The sequence below is a fragment of the Zosterops lateralis genome (assembly GCF_965231275.1).
Source record: "Zosterops lateralis genome assembly, chromosome: 7".
In the NCBI taxonomy this organism is placed as follows: Eukaryota; Metazoa; Chordata; class Aves; order Passeriformes; family Zosteropidae; genus Zosterops; species Zosterops lateralis.
Window position 1 is genome coordinate 29,242,119 of NC_139767.1, and position 23,571 is coordinate 29,265,689.

The 23,571-nt window shown below is 36.1% G+C and overlaps 1 protein-coding gene across 3 annotated transcripts in view; it reads right to left on the minus strand.

Annotated features, from left to right (window-relative positions):
* Positions 1 to 3,151: 3,151 nt before the first annotated feature.
* ZNF148 (zinc finger protein 148) overlaps positions 3,152 to 23,571 on the minus strand; it is a 41,808-nt gene continuing 21,388 nt past the window's right edge. The window contains exons 3-8 of one of the 3 annotated variants that reach the window (XM_083865194.1): positions 22,617 to 22,742; positions 19,437 to 19,560; positions 18,690 to 18,773; positions 12,683 to 12,801; positions 11,101 to 12,342; positions 3,152 to 11,028 (exon numbers count right to left, since the gene is read on the minus strand). In XM_083865194.1, the coding sequence (XP_083721320.1) occupies positions 10,753 to 11,028; positions 11,101 to 12,342; positions 12,683 to 12,801; positions 18,690 to 18,773; positions 19,437 to 19,560; positions 22,617 to 22,742 (1,971 nt within the window). In that variant the 3' untranslated portion in view covers positions 3,152 to 10,752. Of the gene's footprint in view, positions 12,343 to 12,682; positions 12,802 to 18,689; positions 18,774 to 19,436; positions 19,561 to 22,616; positions 22,743 to 23,571 lie in introns of all 3 variants that reach the window. The other 2 variants (XM_083865193.1, XM_083865195.1) reach the window with 2 other exon arrangements.

A 23,571-nucleotide genomic window follows, 5' to 3' on the forward strand; every position in this document is an offset into this window, starting at 1 on the left:
TCCCACTACACTTGCTTATATCTTTCTGAGCTCTATCTTTCTTATACTGTTCTGTCTATATTAGCTTTTAAAAAAAGATATTTCAGGAACTGGCAAGAGACATGGAAGAAAATGCAGCACCTGAAAGAAAACAAACAACTCATCCTTTCAGCTTCTGATGCCATCCTCTGTTTAGTTCTTGCATGGTCGAGATTACCTCATAATTACCCTGAAATTCCCAGCACTTGCAGTCGTTGCTTTATTCTCTCTCATGACTCAAGTTTATCCTGTGACAAGACTGATTAAGGATGTGCTGCTCCAGGAGAGCTTTCAGAGTATAATACTTACACGTTTTATATTTTCAGAGTAGAATTCTTACAGTCATTATTCATATTACAACAGAGAAGTATTTTTATTATATAATTTACACAGCTAAAATAATGGACCTTTTGGTTTCATTTGGCCAGGCTAGTGCTTTTGATCTAACAAAAGCTGTTACTTCTGCCTCTGTGAAATGGCACTACTGATCACATCTGACGATCAAAACAAAGATTTTATGTGAATAAAAATGAAAATGAATATGTTCAGTGGTAGTACTTGTACTTCCATAGCTGCTGAGAAGGTATCACCTCCTCTAAATGAAGGCAGCTACTGCCAAGGCACTGATGTATCTAAAAACATGTCAGCCCAAAGCTTGGTCTAGACTAGGCAACACATTTCTAGCCCAGAGGCCTGGCAGACACAACCACTGGCCCAACAAAATCACACCAACAGTGATCACGCAGCAATGTGTCCTGGCTGTCCTGTGGAACAGCAGCAGAGCTGCCCAGGGAGATGGACTCAGAGTGGAAAAAATGACAGTGTCTTGTACACCCAGCAAACATCCAGGACTGAGTTTAAATAACAGAGGTAGGAACTGGATTCCGTGATTCCTGCATGGTGTGCACGGCTGCTGACACAGCAAAAGTGACGTAGACTGGCTGGACTGCAAAAGACCCACACATACATTTTAAAATGGAACCTCACCAAATCATCCTACTTAATCTCTGCCAGTGACTGGTACACGTATGCATTCGAAGCAGATGGTGCAGCAGGGATGTCAGGAACCTGAAGACCAGCCCTGGTGTGAAAGAGGAAGAGCACTGCAGAGGAGGTAACTTACCTGAGCAACCAGGGCAGGGCTGTTGGCTTCAAAAAGACAGCACAGATGGGCTCCTTTTTAAACCCCTGCTCCAGTGAAGAGCTTTCTTCATTAAAGTTCATGTCTTGACAACTAAAGCAGGCAAAAAAGCAAACAATATTCTGTGGAAGACTATCTTCGGTTGATTTGGCAAGTGCAATGCAGAAGATAACCAACAAACAGGATTCTTTTTGAGACGACCTCCCTAAGACAACACACCTCCAATCTCTGAACTTTTGTAAACTGCTCTCTATGCTGAAGCCACAAAATAGTTTACCCTGTGCACTGCAAGAAAAATATTAATTGCAAAGAGATATTTTTAATGCCTCTAAATAAACAAATAATCTGTCTTTTTAACTGAAAACTGCTTCCTCCTCCTAGCAAAAAATAAAAGCAAGCAATTCAAATGAACTATTTTTCTCACTCAACACAAAGTATAGATTCTGATAATTCTTTTCAATATCAAAATGTTGAAAAGTACCTTTTGGTATCACTTTACTCTTTGGCAGTATTAATCATAAAAGTCAATAAGCAGACGTGAACAGTTTTGATTTCTTATTTCCATCACATAATTAAAACAAATGAAAATCAGTATAACTAATGTAAGTGAACATAAAGACAAGCAGGGTGGCTGAGCACACAGGCACTACATCATCAGGCACTTTGCAGAGTCAGAGTGTGCCCACAACTTAAAACTACCAAACATGAAACCATTAAAAGTAGTTATGCTGGCTGGATGCTAACATACCACATGAAGTTCATAAGGTATTTTTAAAAAGGCAATACCGTACCTTGCACACTGAAGTAATATTGAAACCAAGTCCTATCCAGTGCTGGGACTGTGTTCACACCCTGCTCCAGGGGTACACAAAGGCACTCACAGACAGCAGTGTCTCCCACAGCTCACAGGACTGAGCAGGGGCATTTCCTACAGCCACTTTCAGTCAGTGCTGGTGCAGTCAGTGACCACCCTGCCAGGGCTGCTGTCCCTGGTTGAGACATGAGAGCAAACCTGAGTGCCCTTCTTTGCCACAGCCAAATCCAGCCTGCTGAGCCTCCTGCAGGGTGCCAGCTGAGGCCAGATGAGAAGCTCCTCTCCTGCAGCCAGCACTGCCCAGAGAAGATTCCTGAGGTGGACACCCAGGTATGACCCTGCTGCACCCACTGGGTGAGGGGCTGGTGACATCCCAGACCTACCAGCTCTTCCTGCCGTGCTCATCTGATCACAGCTCCAGTCTTCACACACTGCTTCACTACAGTATTTTTCTCTTTAAAAGGTATTGTGCCACTTTTAATGCCTTCTTACATAAAACTTGTTCTTTCATGAAGTAAAATCAACACAGCTAAGCATTCCATAAAAAACAAGTATTTACCAGAAAGGATCCTACAAAAAGATTCAGGGAAATATCAAGCCTGATACACACAAACAAATAAAGAGAAGAAAACTGAATTACCAGTAACTAATGCTATTGGGCATATTTATGGTTTTGTAGGTGCATAAATGCTGTGATCCTCATTTTTTAAAAAATATTTGCTTTAACAATGGAAAAATATATGTAACAAATACTCCATATACTACACATGCTACAAAATGCTGTAGTGCACACATACTGTTATCCAACAGACTTGAAATCTTGGGTAATTGAGTTCACTCATCTTACCACTGAGATTAAAACAAAGTCCTGTGTACATGAGGAGATGCTGGCACTGAACAAATTCATTCCAGTGCAAACAAAAATCAGAAAAGGAAAGGCTGGACTAACACTAGGTCTTTCTATTAAAGTGGTTTCAGTGCAATCTTCTCAGACAATCAGGATTAAAGTTAAGGTCAGATATTCTGGTTTCTATAATCAAAGGAGGCAAGGAGATCCAAAGGAGAAGAAAACCCAAAGTAAGTTCTGTTTGTTTCAAATCAAATATTTAAATATTTCATTTAATTGTTGAAAAGTATCCACTTCAGTTCTTGCACAACAATATGTATCTTTACATGCCTTCATCTGTCTCATTAAGAAAGCAGATTCTGTTTGAAATTATCTAACATGAAAAATACTGCTAAGTCTATTCATAAAACAGTATTCTATATTTTTATTTTTCAAACAGCAAGTGACCACATTTAAAATGCATCATTTGCAAATATAAATTATCAAACTATTAGTTTAATTAAAAATAAAGCAAAAACATAACTTCCCTTAGTATCACAATACATAGAAGGGCATTATAAACCCAAAAAGACTAAGTTAACCATAAGAAAACAATAACGTCAAAAGTGATGAAACTCATTAAGTCACTTAATGAATAAATCAGTCCTAAGAATACAATACCATTCACCATGATTATGTAAAAAAAGAGCAAACTTTCATTGTATTATACAGATAAAACAATCCAATCCTTCATGCCACATTTTGTAAACCATGATATAAATTACACTCACAGTCAAATGAACAGGAAGAGTAACTCCCAAAATATTTTAAGTTGCTTTTAGGGCAGAAATAAAGGCAGAAATAGAATCATTTAAAATATATCAAGTTTAACAAAAAAAAAAATTCATTTGGTCAAGCCTGCTATCCAAATAGTTTTGTTCCCTGCAAAACTATTTTTGTCTTTTTTTGAGTTATGAAATTTAATGTTTCTTTTACATATTAAATGTAAGTCATGTTGAGCTACATTAAATCCTTTTATACTTTCATCATTTTGGCCTTGAGACTCAAACATCTTCCATGGACCTACATACACACACACACACACACACACTCTCTCTCTCTCTCTCTCTCACTCTCTTACTGGTATCAGGAAATTTCTCATTTCACAGGAATAATGAAAGACTCACATACTGATTTCTGTCAGAAACATAAGGAATATGCAAATTCATATTTTCCAGGTTCCTATAAAACCATCTCTCACCTATATATACATACTCCAACTGATGGAATTCAGGTTACGGTCTTTTGTCTGATAATAAAGGGACGGAATAGATGCTGTAGGATAAAGAAATACTGGATAATGATTGAAATAAACCTATTCTCCTAAATTTATCTATACAAATTATCTCTTTTTTATTAACTGAAATACAAAGAAGGCATATGGACTTCAGGAAAATAGCACTAATCAGAAATTCACTGTAACAGTGTTTCGCTATATATATCATCAGTTTTTTAATAAAACAATTTCTTCTGTACACTAGATTATGTACTAATTTCTCTATCTTCAAATCCATTGCATTTTCAGATCCAATTCAGCACTATATAGTATGCCTTCAAAATAAAAGGAAGTCACTTGCTTTATTGAATACCAAGTTCCCTTCCAGACAGTATTTAAAGAAAGACAAGACTACACAGACAAAGTCCAGTATAATTCATTTCTGACAATGAAAATTTCAACCCCTCATACTGTTGCAAAATTCCTCCTACTGAAATGTCTACAATAATAATTATAATAATTATAATAATAAAAAGCATACGTTACATATAAAAGATACCAGTGTACTAAAAGTGACAGAAGTGGACTAGCAAATCCTTCAAAGCACATATTATATAAATGACTAGCATTTAAAAACATTTCTTTTTCTATAAAATGTAGGTCATATACATTTATAAATCGGGGGGAGGTTCTAAAGCAGTGATGACTGTTCAAATAGATATGCTGCTCTGTACAGTCTACTACCTATTCAATTCAAACTATAAGTTTGACATCTAATATCAGAATAAACCCATCTCATCATCTCATAGCTCATAATTTGAAAAATATGCAACTCAAAGGAAGAGGTGACTCAAAAGTTCAGTTTATCTGCATATGAAATAAGAAGAGAACTATTCCTTTCTATGGGTGGCCCAAGTCTCATCAGTTCAATATCAGGACTTAAAAAGACTCCAAAATTTATGTAGAGGAACTGGCAGGAATCAGCACGGAAGCAGAATAGTATCTCTGATCCTTTTGAGACACAGCTATTCAACCTTAGCAGTCTTCCTCGTCCCGCAGATGTTCAGCCAAGCCATTCATTTCTCACTCAAAGTGGATGAAGCCATAGATCTAAAGACTGTCCTCTCTGAGACTGAAATTGTGCTCTGTAAACAATGTTATATATTCCAGCAGGAGGACATATGCATTTATTTATAAAAAAAATTATTAAGAATATTCATTAACTCAAACAAGGCTATTAACTCCCAAAGGTATTTTTGGAACTTATCCTTATGCTACTTGTCAAGTTAGCGCTGTCATGTATTATTGCTTACAAACAGTACATCATCATATGCCTTCTAACAGAGCAGTACTGTGATCAGTTCATATTTACAGGCTTTTCTGTTTGTTTTTAAACAAGTTATAAAAACATTACATACTTTACAGACAATACAAATACTCAAGTCAAACAAATGGAATGCATAACAATAAGAAACGTCATAAAGGAAGACTGACATAAGTCCTTGATTGTCAAGACACATTTATATTTATATATAAACTCTAGCTGTGCAGAATCACAGATTCAATCATAGGTACATCCTCATTTGATAAATCATATTTACAGCATGATATTGCATAAAAAAATAAAATAATGTTGTTTACACAATATTACCTTTCCATCCATTGGATTAAGGAAAGCAAGAAACAACTCTTAGAAATGTTTGCTTGCCTCATTTGAGTTTCCTACCAAAAGATGTAATTTTAAAAAGGAAACAGAAGATTTTGTATGTTGAGTAGAGCAAAAGCGACTATAAATTTATTTCCCTGACACAAAGCAAATTGAACTTGAACAGAATTTTAAATTTCAAATTAAAGACATGTCTTTTCATTAGCAGTAATACTTCCTTAGTGCTTGTCCTTCGCAAAGTGAGTTTCAGCTAAATGCATTACATGCCTAACATAAACATGCATTACCCTAAGTCCAATGAACTTTCAAAGTTACAAGGCTTCATTTTAGTAAAACATTTAACTCTAAGAAACTATAAAATTATTCATTTGCTTCAGTACCAACCATGTAATTTGAAAGTTCACATGTGTACTGGTACCGATTGCATAAACATATTTCTGCCTGTTAACATTTCCAAACGGATTCCCAGGAGTATTAGGATTTTCCCTGTGATTTGTAATGGTATTAAAACAAGCAAATAAAGAATAAAAATCAAAGCTCTCAAAGCCAAGAAAATTTAGTTTGTAAATATACATACATAATGTAATCCAATGCTGCAAAATTCAGAGTGAATTCATCCAAATATTCTGGTTCATTTCAAATAGTTACTACATATGATACAAATACTATAAAAATATTCTGATCAAGCATGGAATATAACGTATCTGTTCAGGTGGAAAGTTTTCATAGGAGAACATGAATACTTTGGAATAAACTCCAAAAGTTACAGTAGAACCCAAATAATTCGCAGCAGTGCTTTAGAAACCCTTTACAAATTACAATTTTGAAAATAGTGAAGAAGCAGGCAACAAAAGCAAGGATGTCACATCACAAAATGTACTTTGTTCATTTATTTTGACAACTGCAATTTAGTTTTCAATACTCCTTCTACCTCCCAGTATACTAATATAGGTGCTGTAGTATACTTGGGTGAAGTAGTACAGTATTATTGTGTGAGACCTTGCTACAGTACTTTTTAGACCATTGCAGAGAGGTGGGAAAGGACCATGAGGGATGTAGAAACTTGTCAGATGCTCTGTTTAGAGGTCAGCGAATTAGCAAGATTTTACTGCACTTCTCAATTAACAATGAAAAGCTCCCATCATCCAAAAAAACTGACAAGTACAATATAAAAATAATACAAGTGTTATTTCACATGAATACTTTCTTGTCCTATTTTCTTCTTGAAACACAATTTTCCTAAAGACAACACTAGGAGACACAAGATCATAAACATGGTTCTTTTATCATCCAATTTAAATTGTTCATGTTGTTATTCATAAACCAACATACAGTAATACATATGGTTAATCCTTCTCCCCAAAACTTGTCATTTATGATTAATTCATTCTCAAATCAAATGAAGAAAATGTAAATGCCTATTAGTATACCATTACAAGCTGATTCCTTCATTGTCTGTTATATTAATGGTAAAACATATCAAAAGATTCATGCTTAAAGGGACACTGTCAAGTAATTTTGGACCAAAATATGGCCTATTAATAAGTGCATGTGTGTGTGTGTATATATATATATATATATATATACACGTATTTTGTATATATATATATATATATATGTATGTAGAGAAAGAGCTTGGTAATAAATGTCATCAATTTCCTCTTTTTCAGAATTATCATTGCGCTATCACTAGTAGATATCCCCAAAAATTCCACCTTACACACACACACAGATCCGGTGCTCCCATGACCTTTGGGTAGGAATGCCTGCTGTTAGCTCAGGGGAATCTCCACGCTCACTCCAGCCCTTATACCGACAGCACAAGAACAGAACAGACAACCAGAGCTGCTTTTTTCCAGACATACACAGAAAACTAACAAAAATGACCAGATCAACATGAAGAGTGTGCATCTGCAACAGATTAAAAGCAGCAAAATGTAAGCAGTGAAAAATGTTATTAAATAATGCCATTATTAAACAAGCAAGAGCTTTTTACAGAGCTAAACCTCCCAGAACTACATAAACACTTATTCCAGGATAAAAGGGGATGTACTCAGGAAATCACAGCAGTATATTTGGCTAACTCCTCAGTGCAGAAAGCTTCAAGCATCAGCAGATCAACTACTCACACCCACTGCTTTAATTGTACACGTGGAAGAACCCTACAAGACAGTCCCTGTGGCTTAGACGGGACTTCACAGCCTGTCCTAAGGCACAGAGTGCAGCTGGAATGGCTCAGCAGCAGGCTAGGGAATGAGCTGTGATGTAAGGAATAGCAGGTCCTCTGGTGATCCCCATTTGGCTGCAGGGAAGAACAAGTTCCTTCAGTCTGTACAGCAGGCTGCTCCCTCACACACCCTCGGAATGATTCCCAAGTGTGACCATGGCATGGGAGAGCCACTCCCTCTGAGTCCTCAATCACATTCTCACACCAGAGTGTCAATGCAGTAACTTTTTTTAAATAAAGCTGAGTCAGTCCCCTTAGGGAGAAGGAGGCTTCATTCCTCTTACCTCCCCTATGGGCTCACAGCAGTGCAGTAACACAGTAATAACCCAGCTTTTTTTTTTCTTTTTTTTTTCTTTTGTTCCTTGCTATATTTAACAAATAGTACAGTTGCCATCTCCTTGCAACATCAGGGCATAGGAACAAAAGTGCCAACACAGTATTATTCAGGCACCACAAGCTAGGATGTCATGGAAATGAACACTGAAAACAAAGTATGCCTTACAAGAGGTGGTTTCCTGGGATATAGGGACCTTTTATGTTATTTCTGTACAACACAGAATGGAAAGTCAAAAAACCAAATTGACCATAAAGGAAGGAGAACAGAGAGACCACTAATCAGTTTAAAAATATTCTTTCAAAGAAATTTCTTTACATGTATCATTAATAATCCATAAGGAATTTACTTTTCTCCCTTGATGCCCACACTTTTCAAGTTGTGGCCAAATATTCAGACAAAATTACTGGTAAGTCATAGCATGCTGAAATGCCTTACTGTATTACACAAAGGGTCAACAAATCAAAAGAGCCTGCTTTCTTATACAAAAGTATTAAGAAATTAGTTTATATAAACTGTATTCTTGCCAACAGAAGAAGCAGGCTATGGATAATGAATGCCCTTTCTCCCTCAACTGTACCAAGTGAAGTTAGTGCTGTAGTAGTGCTACCATAAGGGAAAAGACAAAGTGGGATCAGTCTCCTGGTAATGAAAATTCAGAAAAATATTGCTACTGCTTTGGTAAGAGGTGGGAACTGTTCCAGGTCCTGCTCAAGTCTTTTCTTAAAAGACAGGATATAGTTTAGCCCCTTGAGATGCAGCCTTTTCTCCTACCTGATGGCTTTGTCTGAGACACCAGCTAGCAACAGTGCTGTAAAAACCTGGATGAAATCCTATTTAAAAAACCACCATATACACACCTACCTATATGTGTGTGTGTGTTTTTCCCTGGTTAATCAGCCTACATGAGGCTTATACTGCCTTGAACTACCAGACAGTGTCCCTTTAGGGAAGGTGCAATAGAATGAACATACAGTTCAAAAATCTGAAACTTGTTAACTTAAACTACACAATAGTTAGGCTACTCAAATCTTACCACCTTAAAAATGCACACAGAACTACTTATCGTACCATACTGTATACTTCAAGACAAAGTACTATTCAAAAAAAATATATTCATGGTACAGGGATAAACTTTGCAGTTTATTTATACTGTGAAATGCAATGAAAACTTCTGATCACTCTCCTAGGCTGGAAAAAGAAATCCCATCATTCACCAGTTTGGATTGGTAAAATTGTAGTGACTTTTACTAAGCAAACAATAAAAAATAGGGAATTTGAATGCCCACTTCTTCAGCTTTCAGGGATACTTCAATAAATTTAATAACTGGAATTGTCAAAATTCTGGACAGAGAATTAAAACAGTTTTTACAGAAGCTAAAAATACCCAATCTCAAGTATATGGAAAAGAATTACTGGAGCTGCTGCATGAGATGAAAATGATGCAACCGTATCAAACCTAAACATCTAAAAATGGTTTTATTTTTTGAGAAATGAAAAACTATAAAGTTGGCTAAGTGCTCTATGTTAATCGTTATGAATATGTAAGGTAAGGTACAATTAGGCTTTTACATCTTGGAATACACCGTTTGTGTAAGCATTTTGCAATTGGGAATGTCATCTACAGAATATTTTAACTAAAACTTCAAAATCTTGGTTTCTGCATATGAAAAAGTCATTAAAAAGTTACATCTAGATTCAGCTGTACAAAGAAATACACATTACTTCGGGAATGAAGTAAAGGCTTTAGCAGTTAGGCATTTTGCTTAGAAAAGTTTTTAAAGTACTTTAAATTAATTAGACTTTTAAATAGTAGAGTTAGTCTATCAGAATTCACTTTCTTTTCCTCCAAACACAACTCAAGGTAATGCAAAGCAGAAATGAAGGGCACATGGTCTAAAATTATTTTTGAGAGACTGAAGATTTTTCTAGAAAATGCTTTCTTTTAAAGCCATATTTGTTTGACTTCGGAAATTTACTTGTTTGTTCTGTGTGTTTACTACACATTGATTCCCTGCTGAAGAGCAATGACTATGCTGACAAGCTTAGAAATGACAATGTGAATAGTATCAGACAATAAACTGTCCTCCCAAAGCATACAACGAAACCATCAAGGAAACAATCATGGGGGAAAGTCTTACCTGGGGATTTTGTTTATTTTAAAATTTCAAAGAAGGTAAAATATTTTCTGGATTCAAACAAGTGAATAAGAAACTGCCTTTGATAGGGGCACCAACATCAGGCAGTTTAATGACTGATGGCTAATGAAAAAAAAAATTAAAAAAAGAAAAAAAAAAGAGAAAAAAAAGCAGTTATTGGTCTTGCTAATTATCAGCTTACTTTTGTTTTAACATAGCGCTCTTAAAAGCTGTACAGAACTCCATCTTATACAGAGCAACCCCCTTTTGACAAATGTGTTCTAAAGTGCCAGTATTATTTACAAAGATTTCTTAGCCAAAAGTCTGGCCCGTTGTGGCATCAGGTGAAGAAGTCATCCCAGCTCTGCTATCATTTACATTCACCAAGGGAAATTCTGGGAAATCAGCACTTGTCCCTGGTCCCCGAAGGTTCACCTGTCCATTGGCAGTGCTAAACTGAGAGGATATTCCAGCTCTTGCCCCATGGTACTGAGCTCTAAAGGGCTGCTCAAAGGAGCTAATTTGATATGCTTGATGAACAGACTGTGCCTCTGCTTTCTTCTGAGAAGTTACTTGATCCAAGAAGTCCTGTGTAGAGGAGGAAGAAGAATGATTTGCCTCATCACCTGAAAAGGGAAAAGGGTGCTGAGAATCACCAACCATTAGTCCAAAGTGAGACTTGTCTGGAGTTGTTCTTAACGGAGAGTTCATTCCCGACCGAAAGCTATTGACGGGTATAGATGTGTAGACCTTCTCCATGGAAGGAAATGCTGGCTGGGTTGTAAGAGTCTGGTTATCAGTCACAAAATTAAGGCTCGAGTTGTTCAAATAGGCATCATTTTGGCTAGTTCTGTCCAAAGCTTGTTGTAAAAACTTTGAATATTCTTGTAACATACTAGCTTTATCTGATGAGGAAGCTTGAGAGCTTGTTCCAACCGTCTCAGATTGGGTCACCTCAGACACTTCAGTGGAATTGATGGATATACTGGAGGTCACTTCCGTGTCAGCCACACTGAAAGAGATCTCATGCTGTCCATTAGCCTTGTGTGAATAATGATCTAACAGAGTTTGCAGTACCTCATCTGGAATGACATTTTTGTCATGGTTACCTTTAATTTCAACATTCAGTGCCTGTGTGTCTAGTATCGAGGCTGTAGCAGTTTCATCAATGACACTGGCCACAGCTGCCTGCGTTACTGAAGGTTGAGATGCTATGGTACTTACATTCAAGGCATATTCTCGACTGTTGTTACTAGCTGCTTGTAGATACCTCTTTTTCTTTAAAAACTGCATTGCATCATCATAATTAGTGCTGCTGTGTACAGGTTTACTGGGCCCTTCCTGTAATGTGTCAACTTGATCAATGTCAGCATTACCTTCAGAGTCCAGTAAACTTTGCTTATCCACAAGATCGAAGGCATACTTTGAAACCTTGCTGTCTTCGTAAGTAGATAAAGGTGAAATGGTTTGACTTTGCTCAAGTGGCTGCTTCAGGGTCCTCTTGTTGACCTTTTTGAGAACAAGCTTCGGTGGGTGTATTTCTCCAGAATTTGCTTCCTCTAAGTGCGATCCACCGACCGAAGAATGTGGCATCTCAACGGCATATTCTGCTACCATATATTCATCTTTTACTTTAGTACTAGAAGAGTACAAAGGCAAATAGTCATTTTTGTCCTTCTTGTGATCCGATTTATCTGTACTATCCTTATCCCCAGATTTTGATTTCTCTGTTTTCTGCCTTTTCTTCTTTGGCAAGGAGCTGTCTTTCAGAGGCGTAGAGAAACCAGAATCTTCCTCCGATGGCAAAAAGCCAACTTTGGTGGCACTTCTGTTGGGTTTCTTCTCACGGTTCTCATGGCACATACGTTTGTGTTTCAGCACACGGTCGGTCCTGGAGAAATACTGGAAAAAAAGATGGTAGTGATTAGGATTATTATTGTTAGTATACAAAAATAAATATGTTAGCAGAAAGAAAAGCGACCTTTCCTTCTAATGAATTTACTCGATGATTCACCCTCTTTACCAATTTCTAATGAAGAGTCAAACAAGAGTATACAGTCAATAAAATCAAGCACAGCCAGCTGTGACTCTGCTCCACCTGTGCATCAAGATAGCCCATCTTGACAGAAAAAACATTCATTATATATTTATTGGTATAAAACGGAGAAAGCCTCATCTGCAATTGGGGAATTGACTGGTGTTTTGGTTTTCAATCACGGAAGATTTCACTTAGTCATCTTACCTGCAAACAATATTCACACTGGTAAGGCTTCTCTCCACTGTGAGTTCTTTTGTGCCTTTCCATGTGATACTTCTGAATAAACCTCATACCACATTCATCACAACGAAATGGCTTTTCACCTGACAAAAAACATGCAGCAATATTAATCTAAAAGAATAAATCAACATTTTTTCATAAAATTACCAGGTCAAATACTACATTCTCTCTTAGAAGCAGTAAGAGCATTTAGTCTATTGCTATTGAAAAACCACATAGGGCTTGCTTACATTACTATTTTTTCAATACTCAGTTGCTGATGCCTCAAATTACTTTAAGCTTTTATGCTAAACCCCCCCCCCGCCCCACCTTCAAAACTAAATCCTACTCCTCTTTCTAATGCAGGTACAGGTATGTCCTACATTTAACAAATTAAGAACTGCAAAGATGGTCTTCCTGAATTGTTGCTACAGTATGCATTTTTTAGGGCAGACAGCTGTATAAAAATACCTCAATCTTCTCACCAACTCATTAACTCAAATCCATCCAGCCCTTCCAGGAGAGAATTAATGCATTTCCAAACTCTTAATAGAACATTTTGGAGGGTGCTTTCTATTTTTCCTTATCTACATGTGGAATTGAAAGAACTGCTTTGAAAAAGTCCTAGTATTTTGATTGAAAACCAAATTTATTTCTTTTTTTAGGAAGTAATTTAAAAATATTTTTAAAATTAAGTAAAAACCCCAGAAACCTCTGTAGCAAAACTGGGGTTTCCATACTTTCAGGTTTCTCATTTTGGTTGTTTTGTTTGCTTGTTTTGGTTTTCAGTTTCCTTTCAGCAAATACTCATTCAGATAAAATGCACTGCCCTGAATTCATCTTCAATTCTCCCACTTACTTTTCATCACAAAGAAACCCTGTAACAATCCTTTCTGAGCAGGGAGTAACTCTATTTTTATTTCTTTTAACTTTTGCCTTACATCTTCCCTCTCTGATATTTTTTTCTATGTTTCTCTGACAAAACCTAAAAATTTCAAATGCATTGAAACGTTAGTTTTGCTTTTTTAGAAGTTCACTATTATTTACTAGAACTCACCCTGAACAACAGTGATCTATCCTCTTAGCATTTACTACGAAAACATTTTGGACTGACAAGGAGGTCAAGGATTGTCTTGGCAGCATCTATGAAGACCCTCTTTGTTCTGGATACTGCACTGCACTGATTTTTGGGATATGAACCATTTATGTCTTGTTTCCAGAAATATGCAGATCATTGCTATTTTCTGAGGTAGTTTTATTCTTACTAATTAGGTTATGAACTGCTGAATTGCCAACAATTAGTTGTTAAAGTTTAAAACTTTAAATTAATAGATTTTATTATTTAAGATGTTGACAGAGTCTGTATTTTCCATTTAGAATAGAAAAATTTATCCACATCCTTCTACAAATGGGAATACAGTACCTTAAGATAAGGTTCCAGTATTTATAGAAACTAAAATGGAAAATATCTGTATCGCCCACACATGTGCTCCTAGTCAGATCATTAATGCCCAGAGTTTCAACTTCCTTAATTCCAAGCAATTTCTAAATCTCTCTCTTTGTAAGCCTATGTCCTATTTCCAATTATTAATTCTTACCTCTCCATGTGGCTTCTCAGCCAATCCCTTTCTTGGATGAAATTATTCCAATTTATTCTCTCCTAAATCAAATTATCTCCTCTCTTCAGATCTCTCAGCTTCCATCAATTCTTCTTCTACAGGCTCACAACCCCAGCATTCTATATCTCTTCTTTCACTTGACTTAGAGAACTTTACCATTTCTTGCTTATTAATAAGCGCCATAAAATTTTGCTTTTTTTTTCCAACATCCCTTGTTAACTTATAACACCTATCATATAATTCCCTCTCATCCTGTCTATAAGCAAATCTTCCTCTCTGGCCTATTTCTTAACTTTCAAACTCCAGGTTCATTCCTCTTTATTTGTCAGGTACCCTCACAACTGCAGTGCTTACTCACAACAAGCCTGTTCAGACTTTCTGAATCAAATTCCAATCCTTGCCTTCCATTTTCAGGATGCTGAGGAAAAACATTTAGTCCTCATTGTTCTTGTTTGATACATGGGAACTCTTCCATTCCTGAAGACTACTACTTAGTCCTTGCTATTTTACTGTTTTCTTTCCCTTTGCTCCACTATTCCACTCTGTGGTTTTTTAAATTGCCCCTTCAAACAACTCTCCTTACATTGTTTCAAAGCTTGCTGTCATGTTACCATAGATTTCTTTTAGAGAATGGGGTGGCTGTTTGGGTTGAAAACTACCCTGAGCCTTAAAGCAAGATAGCTGAGTCCTGTTCTGGCCTTGAACAGCTCTCTAAGGAGCCATCCTCCAATCCCAGGAAATGCAGAACACTTCATTAATACACTTACCTGCAGCCTTACACTCATTTCTGTAAGTGAATGCACACAGAGTTCCTTAACATTTTGCTACTCAAGCTGGCTGTTTGCTGGCAGAAGACTCCCCAGCTACCTATTCCCATTTCAAGGCTTAAACAGGGCCAAACTGGGGTCTGTGACTTTTAGGTAGATTACAATCACCAGCTATTTTGGAGACTTTCAGGGCACATATAAATGCACTACTGGCCATGCCTTAAGAGGGAGAAGAATTTGGGGACACTGCCCTGGAGTTAACTCAGCACAATACAGAAAATAACATTTTTCAGTAGAATTCCAGAACACTCTGAAAGTAAGATTAAGAAAACCTTTGTGAAACTGACACCGTACTTAATTTTGGCTTTAATCTTCATGTGCAAGATAATGTTAGAAAAAGATTAAAAATTAATATGAAGATAGGCTTCCAATAATAATTTCATCCTAGCAGAAGTCCGAGACTTCAGATGCCTTCCGCAATTTTGTTGTACTTTTCAAACAGGATCTATTGCAAATGGAGGAGATCATTAATAACAGCCTTTTGATAATGCAGGGAGAGTCCAGGACACATTTTTCTGAAATGTCCTGGCAAGTGAGAAAGAATCAGATGTATAAAAACCCCTCAAAATTTAAAAATATAACACAACAATTATTGTATTATTTATGAAAACAGCCCATGTGTTGTGTCCATGTTTGCAATCTATTAAAACCAAGTAATAGAGCTACTCATCCAGTGCAGTACAAATATTATTTGTATGAAGGCTGTAACAATTATAAACCCAGGCATTTTAAAATCTAAACAGACAAAAAACAAATTACACAATAACAAAGAAGGCAATAAAAAATCAGCATGACTGAATAAGAAGGCACTTGAATTGCTAGCCCCAATGGTGTTTTATTTTTTTTAATGTGATCTTAGTTTTTGTGTTTAAAATGGAAAATAGGGTGGCTTACACAATTAGGACACATGAATGCATGAGTGGGTAAGATATATAGAAACATTTCTAAGCAAAAAGTAAGCAGACATATTTGAAAAAAAAAAAAAAAGAACATTCAGCATCTTCTCCACTTGTAAACTGAAAATATTTGCATACCAGTGACTCTTCCCTCTTTTACAACTAAAATAGCAATTTTCTGTATCATTAGGGACAAATTTAGCAGCAGGGTTCCAACACTGCTGCCCTCCTCTACACACAATTATAAGCAAATTTTGTATTAATGCAATGTCTGCTTTTAGATGCAACTGTTTAATTATTTACACACAATGAGGCTGTTCATTGATTGCTTCCTAACTCCCTCACAACATTTCCTTTGAAGGAGTGGTTCAGAGAACTAAAGTCAGACTGGAAATAGCTAGGGCACCTGTAAATTGGGAGCTTGTAACAGGCATAAAATGTTATCTGTTACTACTCTCTTTTATTTGCTTAAAATAAACTGGAAAATTTGATTAAAAACCTTTAAAAGAGTAAAAGATTTCCAGTTCCTCATCAGTGTTTTGAACACCATAGTGGTGTTCAAAATTTTGACCACTAAAAGTGGTCATTCATGGAGATAAAAATGTAAAATAAAAAAGTATTGAATAAAGTTAAGAAACATTTTTAAAAAGGCTATGAATAATACAAATAGATCTTTACTTCCATCAAAGTAAAACGCAGACCCACTGCTCACCTTCTCATTAGAGAAGCAAGCTGAAAATTTAGCTTTTCTGGATGGGTTTAGTTATGCACCTCTGAACAACAGTGACTACACAAACAGCTAAGGGCCAGTAGTGAACGCTGTCACATAGAGGTGAAAGCACAGACAGGTATGCAGAGTGCCAATTAGCTACACTATAACTGGGTGAAGCCAAAATTAAACACTAGTTAGATTCTTGTTAGCTAAACAGCCTTCAGAAAAAAATCTGCCACTCCTGGAAGCTGAGTTTTAATGTGTTTTTTCCTAATCATTACTAGCTGTCACTTAGGAAAACATCCATAATTCAACAATTTAAACACAAGCACCATCCTCTATTTTCTGAGAAACAACCAAACTACACCTCAAGATGCTGAGGAAAGGGAGAAACACAGTTAGCTAAAAAAAGTCAGATAACAATATGGTTAATTAGTTAAATGGTACCTTTTTCTCTGCTAAACAAAGACTAGCATATGTAAGAGCTGGCATAAAAACCTACAGTCCCACCACATCCACCCCCTCCCTCCAAAGCTTACAATTGACACAGATTTCTCATTAGAGCTAGAAACTAAATTTTAAAAGATAATTAAATCAATTTATAAAATATTTTCAGTCAAGTGTTAATTAACTATATTGCCAGACTCTAATTTTCAAAGCTACATACAGGGAACAATCCTCATTTGGAAAAAAAAAAATCTTCTAAAAAATGTGAATACTGCACGTAAATTTTTGCCTTTTTTTTTTTTTTTGGGGGGGGGAGGTTGGGGGGCAGATAGATGGAAGAGACTGAATGAGCATTCTTTTCAAGAGTAAGTATCTACACAAAGTGAAGGCAGCATGGTTCACCAATTCAGAGCCAGAGGAAAGACTAGGAGCAGAACAAAGACACTGGACAGAAGAATGGAAGACTCTTCTGTGGCTGACTGGCTGAAGGAAACCTACTTAGTCTGGACTCATGGCAACCTAGGATACAAAAATCCCATAAACAACAGGGCATTTGTGCATGTAACTCCCTGTACACTGCTCTGAAAATTCATTTTGCAGAGTTTTTCTCCCTCTCAACCCTTACACATGCACACACTGCACTGCATGTTAGTAGCTTTCATATCCATTTAAATGCTACAGCCAAGAAACACTGTGCACATTCACCAGCTCTGCTTTTTTGAAAAAGAGGCTGAGAAATTGGCATCTAGTCCAAAAGGGACCATATTACAAAATATTTAAAGAGGGATTGAAAGGCCATGCACCAAAATGCCAAAAACCCAATGAAACCAAACCTGTTAAAGAATGTGGTTCTGTGTGGTGCAATAAGATAAAAAAAAATAAACATATAAAAATTACTCCCTTTGGCTTAAAGCTTCGGGCCTTATTTGATCTATACTGCATATTTTTAAACTAAGACTCTTCTTTTTAGAACAGTTCTGAATTAAACCCAAAAGAAGAAAAAAAGTGAAAAGAAAAGCTGATACTAATACCTTTGGGGTTAGGCATTTTGGCCATTTTAGTCCTGGCACTTTTCCATCAAATTCAAATACAAACAAACAGACAAACAAACAAATAAATCTATGGAAATGTAATTTGATTGTCCCCCTTGTCTGAATTAACTTGATACAACAAAAGACAGAACTGCTTAACGAACTTTGACTTTTATGAATGCACAAACTTCAGGATTTGCTGTTCTGGGGTTATTTATAGAAAACTACTTTCAGATCTGCTTACTGGACTTCATACTCGTTTTACAGCCAAAGGAAAGTGGAACAAGTTGAAAGCACAAAACCGATTTCTTTTTAAAAGCTTTATGACTTTATAACACGTGTTAAATTAAAACAAACTACAACAGGGTTTTAGGCTGCATATTTATTACCAGAAACCTTGCCTGAGTGGGGAAACAGTTTTTAAGCACGCCAGTAAAGATACTCAAGGCACTATACTCACCAGTATGAATCTTCTCATGCCTCTGTAGCAGGTACTTCTGTATGAAACGCATGTCGCACTGACTGCACTGAAATGGTTTTTCACCTTGAACAATATAATTCCACATCCATGAGTTAATAACTACACACTGTTGTTTGTGATAACTATTTTTGAGGAATATTAAAATCTCTATTAAAAACACCAGCATCTGAGCGAATTCCAAAAACATCCTGATACCAAAAAACATTTGCCTTACTATGTATATGAACTGCAGAGTTCTCTCCATGATCCTAAGAGTCACATTAAGACTAGCACGGAAGAGTGATCTGGAATGGCTGTAATTTCCTCATGAGCAAGATCAATCAGGATGCTGGCATGGACTGCATTCAGGATACTGGCAAGCTATTTTAACAGTAAGTACCTTTTTCACTTCTCCGAGCACAGAGATACCTCACCAGGCAAATAAGCAGCCGCAGCACATTTTACAAAGGGGTCAATTTTTGGCACTTAGGCTACAAGTCAACCCATTACTTTCTGATAAAGAAAGAAAAGAAACCTTGTAAACAGTTAGCTCTTCAGTTTATTAAATATATGTTGATTTTTTTTTTCTGATATTCTTTTGACACTTTGGTGCATGGAATCTCTAAGCTTAGATGCCAAGTTAGCTACACTCTTAAAAATGAAATTCGCATAGAGCTGAAAACATTTTTAACATAAGTAAACAAGTCTTTATATAGTAGAAAAGACAAATTTGAAGTCAAGCAGTACCTGTATGAATGAAGACATGTCTCTGTAAATGGTAGTTGGTTCTAAAGGCAGCATTGCAATGCTCACAAACATGAGATTTGTGGGTTTTCAGACCAAGTGATCCATCCTCATTTATTGTAAGGATCTATTTTAAAAAGAGTAAAATTTGTTCTCACACTACCCTCTAAAGATGTCTTATTAACTACAAAAAAAAAAAAACATTAATTTTTTCGATGCAGAAAATGCAAATATTTCAGGTAAAACAATGCTAATTTCTACAAAACTATGCGTTAAGCTTCTAAAACACATTTCCAATTGCAGTCCAATCCAACTTGTGCCTCGTTGTGCATTAAGAGATATTTCAACAGGACGGAGACAAAGGCAGCTCATGGAAAATCAGCACAGAGCTTCCCTAGGCACAGCTGAGTCACTTTACACGCTACTGTTTATTTTGTCCTTCTGTTGGAAAGGATGCAAAGTAATCAAACCACTCCTGGGCACTAAACCATGGACAATCGTATTTTAAAGCAAAAGTGAAAAGTTATATTCTTTTTTTCAAATCACAACTCTAAATGTTTGCTAAAAATCATTAAAGCTTAACCAGAATAGTCATATATATTATCTACATCTATGTAATACCAATAGTCTCAAAGGTAAAGTTGCATTTTAAAAACCAAAATCCCAAAGCCAAACAACCAAGAGAATAGTATTATTCTTCTTCTCCTCTTTCAGGTTTTTCACTCAATAAATTATTGCTCACTTAATATACATATTAAAGCATCTCCTTGATGACTTCAACTTGCCACACTCAATTGCTTTGCTGTCAAACAAAGCTGCTATTTTCATATAAAGTTAAAAAAAAACTTAAATTAAAAATTGCACCACATCTATCTTATTCAATAAAGCTAATCACAAGTTTTCTCTAATTTATGAAAAAGAATAAAAATAGAAAACTAAACCAAAACCCAAAATCTCTACTATCTCTGGCAAGAGAATAAGAAAAGCAGTAAATAAATTACATTTATAAAAGTCTTGCTTAACTGCAAATACAACTATAAAGAAGAGCTTAAGGAACCTTAAATAATACAGTTTAGTCCCTTGTTATTAACAGAAAATAAAAGTATGCTGGGAAAACACATCTGCAGTTTGATTAGCTACAGCATTTTATCTTTTATGATAATGACAGTGATGAGAAAGAGAGAATCAATAACTGAGACAGTATCTCTGAAATAGTAGCAAATACTGTAGGATCTACTTAATTTTTAATTCTCCTGCGTCAAAACAAGAGTGAAAGTCTCAGACTAACAAATTCTAGTGCATTCACTCTGAAGGACAAGTACATTCATACGTTTGTAAGATTGGTGTGTTACAGCTCCAGTCACAGATAGAGACAATTGTAAAGACTCTGTTCTGTAACATTATCCAGCTGATGAAGCTGACTGCGTCTTTAAAACAAATTTTAATACATGTTATGGAAATGCTTTTCATATATTATATGGAAATTTTAAAATAATTGCGCAGAAAATACACTTAATTTCATGGTTATCCTAAAGCTGGGCTCTTCTACTTAATCTACTCCTTGTACCACCTCTTAAACGATGAAAGTTAACTTTGTCAGAGCAGCTTCCCTAACCAAAGCAACAAAGAAGCTTGTGCATGTGTGTGTGTGAGCATGCGTGTCTGTCCGTGTGTGCACGTGTGTGTGTGTGTGTGGAAGAGGGAACAGGAGACAGGAGTCATGATTCCTAATGACTTGTTACCTGATTCCTGCATTGATATAAAACAGAATTTGTAACGTTTCAGCATGTTAACTGGCTTCCATTTGTCAGAGTTCCAGCTGCTGTTTGGATGGAAAATCAACCCCCACTACTCTGGAAATACTGAAAGTGCAGTAGGCTCTCACCTAGGTCAGTCCTTCAGCTTTTTTCTACTCTGCCTTTCTACTCTGACAGGTCTGAAAAAGGGGAAGAGAGACTGAAAAAGAACCTGTTTAACAATTCTGCTGATCATTTTTCAATCTTTTGTCATCTCAAAAAACTAACTCTGGCAGACTGGGAGATAAAAAGGAAGCATGCAAGTACACGTCTGTAGAAAGAGGGGCACACGCCTCTTCTACCTTGCCATGTTTCCATGGAAGTGATCTCTGGATGTACTCAACCTAGATCTCCTTCTTCTCTCAAAGGGAGAAGTGAGAAAAAAATGCACAGCATTTGGAACTTGCTTCCACACCCAATCTGAAGCAATTTCTCAGCTTTCCAAGAATACTACAGGTGCAACCTTATTTGACAGTGCCTTGAGGAGGACTGGAGGGTCCTGCTCCCAGGGCAACAAAAAGGAGGTTTGGGAGATTTTCTTTGTATTATGGTGAGTTTTCCTTTATGTACAAACAGTCTGGGTTGATTTCTGAGTAAGTTTATTTTAATGCTGCTGTGTGATAACATATAACTGATTTACTTTTATCAGAGCAGCCTGCATGTGTTCTGTTTTAAGTCTGATGATTAATATTGATTTGGGCAATTACTATAAGATATAACACTGCTACCTCATGAGGTGAAATGATTCTGGTTTTATCTGAAGTGGTTCTCAACAGAAGAAAATTATTTTCAGACATACGGGGATACATACTCCTCATGAATGGATCTATGAAACAATTTTTTAAGTAACAAACCAGCAGCTAGGGTAAGAATCTTTTGATATAAATAAATACATATATGAAGATGATTATGACCACAGGAGTTTTCCCTACCAGTAAATTATTTTTATATATTAGTAAACTTTTTAGAATTTTCAAAACTACAATTTTAGTTTTCTTTTTAAAAACTTTTCACTACTATGCATGAAGCATATAAAATTAACAGGCTCACAGAAAAGCATAACTATTATTAGATAGATACAGAGTAATGATTTATAAATGGTCTACAAAGCTACTGACTCATAATTTAAAAAAAAATATTTGGAGAGAGAACTGCCTGGAGAGACAGATGTTAAAATATGTCAAGAGTTCATGTTGCTAAAAGGAGTTCAAAGAAAAACACTGTTATATCAGTTTTGTTTTGGGTCTCTGGTGAACTTCAGAACTGCATCTTTACTGAGCAAACAAACAATTTCCAGCCTAACTAGTTCAAATGCTAATGAAATTAGTCATAGTCAACCAAATCTTCAGGTCCTTTTAATCTTGGTTTTGCCAAATCAATGTCTTACTTTTGCTGGTGAACGCTGTTTTCTTTTCTTCTTTTTCTGCAAATCTACTGGCTCTCGTATTTGTTTTTTGTCTCGTTTCTGTTGTTCAGATGCATCAGTAAAGGTAATTTCTTGCTTTACACTGATCTGTTAAGATACCAAGTGCCAGTTTCAGGTAAGGTTCTCACTACAGAAAAGCAATTTTTCAATTTTAGAAGATGACAAACTGCTGAAACAGAAAACCTTTTCCTAAGGGAATTATCTCCTGGCTTCACTCTTTCAGAAATTTAAGTGAAAGAATTAATATGTATCTTAAATAAAAAGGGCACAGTTAATTTCCTCAGTAACATTTTGATGTATCCTTTCATTCATCTCCCAAGGTCATTTTCCTGACCTGTGGTGATTTTGAGATCAGTTCATGTTAAAATCACTTCCATCTGTAAAACCATTCAGTTTTTCATACCTATTTGACTTTAGTCCGTGCTGTTGTCAATGCAAGATTTAATTGAATAGTTTATTATATATTTAAGACAGAAGAATTTTTAAGAAAAAAAAAAAAAAAAGACCAGTTCTAATGAAGATTTTGAAAAAAAAAAGATTTAAAAAATCTCAATCTAATGTGAACTTTAATGAAGATCATGATACTCTTATATTTTTCTAACATCTGAGCCACCTGATCTACAGCTAACAGAGTAGTGTTTTAACAGTGCTGTGTTTCTGAAGATTGTTCTTCATGTGTAAGGCTATCTACTTTTATAGTCCTGGTGATTGTCCTTTATGTTTGAAGGGTAACAATGGTGATGTGCTGCATTACAGACAAATGCTCTGTTTTCAAAAGGAAGTCATCTCTTTGCTCTCTGGGAAAGCCAAGGTATGCCTTCTATGAGGTATCGTGGAGGGGCATATTTATGGTCATGTATGAAGTGTCACAGTCCAACCTGCAGTGTGAATGCAATTGCTAAAGCGTCCACATACC